The sequence below is a fragment of the Arachis hypogaea genome, chromosome 6 (assembly GCF_003086295.3).
Source record: "Arachis hypogaea cultivar Tifrunner chromosome 6, arahy.Tifrunner.gnm2.J5K5, whole genome shotgun sequence".
In the NCBI taxonomy this organism is placed as follows: domain Eukaryota; kingdom Viridiplantae; phylum Streptophyta; class Magnoliopsida; order Fabales; family Fabaceae; genus Arachis; species Arachis hypogaea.
The window spans coordinates 6562844-6568609 of NC_092041.1; the positions used below are offsets into that span (position 1 = coordinate 6562844).

A 5766-nucleotide genomic window follows, 5' to 3' on the forward strand; every position below is an offset into this window, starting at 1 on the left:
GTTATTCAAGTAAAACCATTATTTAAGAGTTAAAGTAAAAAGAAATCATACATCATTTTAAAATAAATTATTAATTAAGTAATAGATAATATTCACTCTTATCTCAGCCAATTTTTAAAAGAAGAAAGCCACTAATAAATTCATTATTTTTTTCCCTAGTTAGCTAGCTTTCCAAAATATATTATCATCACTTATTATTCATTTTATTGAGATTATTTATTTATTTATAATTTTTATACTAAATCAAATTTAATAGGTTTAATTATTTTATGTTAGTCTATATAATTTTATCAAATTTTTAATTAGGTCTTTATATTTATTTTTTTAATTAAATTTTTACACTATTTTTAAGTTTTAATTTTAAAATTAGATCGTTTTCATGTTAAAAAAGTTAAAATTAATAGAATATTTCTCTTAAAATACATGAGGTCAAATATTTAATTAAATTTTTAATTATGAATACTTTTAATTTGCAAAAAAAAAAATTCAGTTAACTCTAATATTTGTTTATACTATGAAGAACCTAATTATAAAATTAAAAATAGTGTAGACATACAATTGAAAGAAAAAAATATATAGAGATATAATTGCAAATTTGGTAAAAATAAAACTATAAAAATCAAAGAATAACTAAACTAATTTAATAACATAATTATTATTACATGTTAAATTTGATAAAATAAAAGTTATTCTTTTTGACATAAACTTTAAGAAAATTATTATAATTTAAATTTAATTATTTTATTAGTCTTTATAATTTTACCAAATTTTTAATTATATTTTATATATTTTTTTAATTAAATTCCTATAATTATTTATCCCGAATACTGATAAATCACCAAATTATGTTTTTTATTATTTTTATATCTTAGTACCCGAAATGTAAGCACATATTTAAATTAGTAAATATTCTATAAATAATATATTTTGAATTTTTGATAAATATTAAATGTATTTATTTTAAATATAAAAAATCCCTCTTTTCTCTCATCTCTCTCCTCATTTTCTTTCTCTCTCTTCTGTCATTCTCCCCTCTCTTTTCTTCTTTCTTTCCTTTATTTATTTCTTCTTTTTATTTCTCTTTTTTCCATCATTGTCTATAAACAAAAGTTGACTATTTTCCGTATTCAGCCTTCTCTTTTTTAACATAACTCCTCTATTTTTGTAAAACCTCTCTTCTCGTTCTAAAATAAAAAAATTTCTCTCTTCATTTTCTCCCATCTCATCAATACCTACTCCAAATTAGATCAATATTATAAAGTAGAATTTAAAGTGATCAATCAATACCAAAGTACTATGTTAAAACTAATTATTTCAGCTAAAAACTTTAAAATTATGATGAAAAAAAATATGGCTACTAACTAGATCTGTCAAACATCATAAATTTTCAGTTACAATGAATAAACACTCATCTTCACATGAATATCACCATCATTATCATTGTCATCAAAAAATTTTTATACTCTTATTTTATATAATTGTTAAATCTTAAATTTTTATTTTGCTAAATAGCTAATAAATTTTATAATTAAATAATATATAAAAAATTCATTTATAATTAAAATTAAATAAAAAATATTTAACAATTTTAAAAAAATTTAAAAAATATATTTTGTTAATGGACCCTTAATCAAATTCCTTGCCCTGTAATAAGTTTTAATTTAATGAGCTTAATCCATCCATGTTACGATTCGATGAACGTTGTGAAAGGCTAACACCTTCGCCATTTCCCCCACACAAAAGCTCTTTCTTTTTTTCTGCTCCATCGACTGTGTTAAGCTATGGCTTCTTCATTTTCAATGCAGTTGACCCATACCCACAACCGTCTTCCATGGTTTCGCCATATCCAGGTTTACTTTCTTACTTACTTTCACTCCTTTTTTTAATCTCTGCAAACTTCCCCTGTTTTTCAACTCAAATGTTCTTTCACTTCTGAACTGCAAGTTTTGTTAAAAATCGTGCCTTAACTTGAGGGACAGGTGCTATGATATCAGGTACACTACTAAAAATCAAATTTTTATTGCCTTTGGAACCACCCACATAGCTTCTATTCAATATGATGTCTGAAAGGGATTTTTTTCCCCTTAAAAGAATTGAGTGAACAAAATGGTAGTGAGTGATTAAGTATATGCCTTTATGATCATATGAGATGTTCGGGTTCCAAGCATGAAGCATGGCAACCGTTTGTGACTTTGTTTACATTAAATAATGGTAAAAGTTTATTTCTTTGTTTGTTTGCTTTCCAGGGTAATTATAGCCAAGATGTGGCTAAGGTTCTTAGGCCTAGTATGGTAGGTAGCAGTAGCGGATTACAGCTTGGTCATAGCAAAGCATTGGCATCAAGATCACATTATGCCCTAAGGTTTTCTGTTTTGCAACAATCTGATCCAAAATCGATCAGATATAGGACCATGGTCTGTGTCAATGCTACAGAAAACAATGTGAGTATCTCATTTAAAACTTGTGGTTTTTGAAAGATAACACCTAAGGGGGGATCTCAAACTTTTTTATTTCTGCTTATTTTTTGCCTAACTGGGCAGTAGGAGAAAGGTGCACTATATACTTGGTACTAAATTAGTTAATCCTAGGAACAACTTATTCCTGAAATTTAGACCAATTCGTAATTGTAGAATCATTTATTGTTTCTGTTGTTGATTGTTTCGTTTCCTTGTTAGAATCATATTTATATGCTGTCAATCCCCAATAGCAGGTTTCCATTTTGCTTATTATCTCACCCAATTCTGCTACTTGTAGGTTGTAGAGCTGCAAGCCAAAGTGACAAATAAGTGCTACTTTGATGTAGAAGTTGGGGGTGAACCTGTTGGCAGGATTGTTTTGGGCCTATTTGGAGAGATCGCTCCTAAAACGGTTGAGAACTTCCGTGCTTTGTGCACAGGCAAGCAATCAAGTTTTTCTGCAGCACCATTTTTGTTGTAGTTAGACTGGTATTATCAAATGGTTGTTCTACATGATACTCGATAGATAAATCTACTTGAATAATAATCTTTTTGCAGGAGAGAAAGGGTATGGCTATAAAGGATGCTCCTTCCATCGTATAATCAAAGAATTCATGATTCAAGGAGGGGATTTTACTGAAGGAGATGTGAGCGCTGCTATATTTGTTTCTATGACTGCATATATTTATGATGATGAATGCATTTACTTTTACATTGCCATGGATATGCATCACTGAGATGCAACAATGTCTCTATGTGCTTTTTATTGGCTTCAGGGAACTGGTGGAATTAGCATCTATGGTCCCAGTTTTAAAGATGAGAGTTTTGCCTGTATGTCTTTGTTGCACTTATTTTCAGTTTTTTTTATAGTGATTGGTACTTCAAGTTTAGCTTTAACCTTTTTCCAATTTTAGTTAACCTTATGGAGATTCTCCTTTCAACATATTTTTCAGTGAAGCATGTTGGTCCTGGGGTTTTGAGCATGGCAAATGCTGGTCCTAACACCAATAGTAGTCAATTTTTTATCTGCACGGTAAAGGTGAAAGACATACACTGTCCTCCTTATTTTAGCAAATTTCTAATCTGTTAACTTCAATGAAAGTAAAAGAACCAAAATAGTGATAAGCATAACATCAGTATCTATAGTTTGATGGTGAATGAAACAGATACATGCCGATCTTCCCTTGTTTTGCAGTATAAGCTTTCATAACAAAAGCTTTTGAATATCAATCTGGAACATATTTCTTCATATATAATTATTTTCCAGTTCAAGTTGATATATTCAGTAATTTCATGATTGATGCAGACTCCTTGGCTAGACAATCGTCACGTGGTGTTTGGACACGTCATTGATGGAATGGATGTTGTGAAGACACTTGAATCCCAAGAGACAAGCAGAATGGATATCCCTCGGAAGCCTTGCAGAATTGTTAACTGCGGTGAGCTTCCTTTAGATGGTTGATTCTTGTGAGGAATTCCGGCACATTTTCTCCGACTTATGGTAGTCAGTACAAACTATTTTCTTCCTAATCTTATGAATCATGTTTGTGTGTTTGAATTATCATTATCACTACTGAATCGGATGCCATTAAGACCAGAGAGACAACACTCTTGTTTTGTATTAGTAGATCAGAGCCAAATTCTTATAGAGGAGATAGTGTTGTCTTTTTCTTGAGAAATCATTTTTCTCTGTTTTAACCAATGCCAAGGATTGAAACATGACTAACAACATGAAAAGACAATAGCATGAGAAGATCCAAATCCAGCGGGGGAAAAAAAAAAAGAAAAAAGAAAAGAAAGGAAACAATAATGTGTACTAGAGTGTTCTGAGTGTAGCACCTGTGATGTAGGAACATGTTAGTGGCTCACAGAAGCAATTTATAAATGTATATTACTAATGTGAATGTGCAAAGTTGGTTCATTGCAAACTTTTGAAGTGGTTATGTGGTCATCATCTTTGACATTTACTCGATTTCCAGCATTATGATTAAAATTTCCACCCACTAAATAGGACTTAGGAGGTGCCTTTTAGTGGTATTTTAATTATTACTCCAAATCTCCAATGCATGTTGGCATGTGTGGTTTAGGTGACAAAAAAAAGAGATATTATAATGGGAAAATGGTAAACCCATAATGATTTATAAATTTGTCAATTGAATAAGGTTAGCTCTTTGCTTTGGAATTTTAGCAGGCTACCAATAACAGAACCAACCCTTCAAAGGAATTTATGATTATACAACTCAATGGGCAGAATAGGAATCCGTATCCAAGCGGCAATCTTTTTAATCTCATTTTCCGATTCAAGGAAGAGGGGTCTCCACCTCTGAACGATTAAATAATTTTCCGCAATCATTCATGGTCCACCAAAAAGTGCGTGAGAGTAGTCTTCTTCATTTGAAAAATAAACAAAAAAATAGTCACAATTCATATCAATAACTTAATCTTACTTTTTTTCACCCAATCTCTATTGAGACGTTCTAAGAACCCTAATCCCAACTCTTTTGCCAAGAACTTTGACAATAAGAGCTGTATGACAGGGTTTGCACCATTCATCAAACTCTTTCTTAGAGACTGAAATTTTAGGACATGGATCAAAGGGTTTATCGCCTTTAAGAACTTCTTCCTCCTCATGATACCAACAATTCTCCGGAACTGGTGAATCGTCCTCTACATCCTCCATGGAAAGATTGTCTTCATTTACCATGATACCCAGTGCTAATAGGTGCGTATCTTTGCACGACACAATATGAGACGCAAAGGCCCTAGTATTTTTACCATGTGTATTGTGTTAGTGAGCTAAAAATAAGGATTGTTTTCGTTTCATTTAATTTTGTTTTTAATATTTTTTATTTTTATTAAATATTATTTTTAAAAATTTTTTATTTTATCTTTAATATTTTATATAGAGTTAATATTCAGGGATAATTTAAAAAATTAAAAATATTAAAGACAAAATTTAGTGATATTTTAAAGAAATTGCAAATGTTAAGGATAAAAAATATATTTTACTCTAATATGTAGTGTGCTAAAATAATCATGCTACATGTACACCTAGTTACTAATATAAAAATATATATTGAAGTATAAAATATACATTAAAAATAAGAATAAATAGTCATTTTTTACCATGAAAAATTTAGACGCTGACAAAACTGACTATGAATAATTTAAATAAACATTGTGCCCATAAATGATTATATTCATAGCTGTCAAAATCGAACCAGTAATCGAATCGATTAAGTTACTGGTTTATTGGTTCAACCGATGAGTTACTTGTTGAACTAGCAGAATCAGTTCCACGTAAATAAAA

General features: G+C 29.9%; 1 protein-coding gene across 4 annotated transcripts; it reads left to right on the forward strand.

Annotated features, from left to right (window-relative positions):
* The first annotated feature begins 1641 nt into the window (after positions 1-1641).
* On the forward strand, positions 1642-4135 carry LOC112695648 (peptidyl-prolyl cis-trans isomerase CYP20-3, chloroplastic). Of its 4 annotated transcripts, none has more exons than XM_025748071.3 (7): positions 1642-1850; positions 2247-2441; positions 2755-2896; positions 3015-3103; positions 3233-3287; positions 3410-3495; positions 3763-4135. In XM_025748071.3, exons 1-7 carry the CDS (start codon positions 1782-1784, stop codon positions 3916-3918), a joined length of 792 nt encoding a protein of 263 aa, XP_025603856.1. In that variant the 5' UTR covers positions 1642-1781; the 3' UTR covers positions 3919-4135. The 4 variants fall into 4 exon arrangements, with proteins under 4 accessions (XP_025603856.1, XP_025603857.1, XP_072054023.1 ...); XM_025748072.3 differs by having other exon boundaries at positions 3410-3489; XM_072197922.1 differs by lacking the exon at positions 2247-2441 and having other exon boundaries at positions 1668-1850; positions 3410-3489.
* Positions 4136-5766: the final 1631 nt, after the last annotated feature.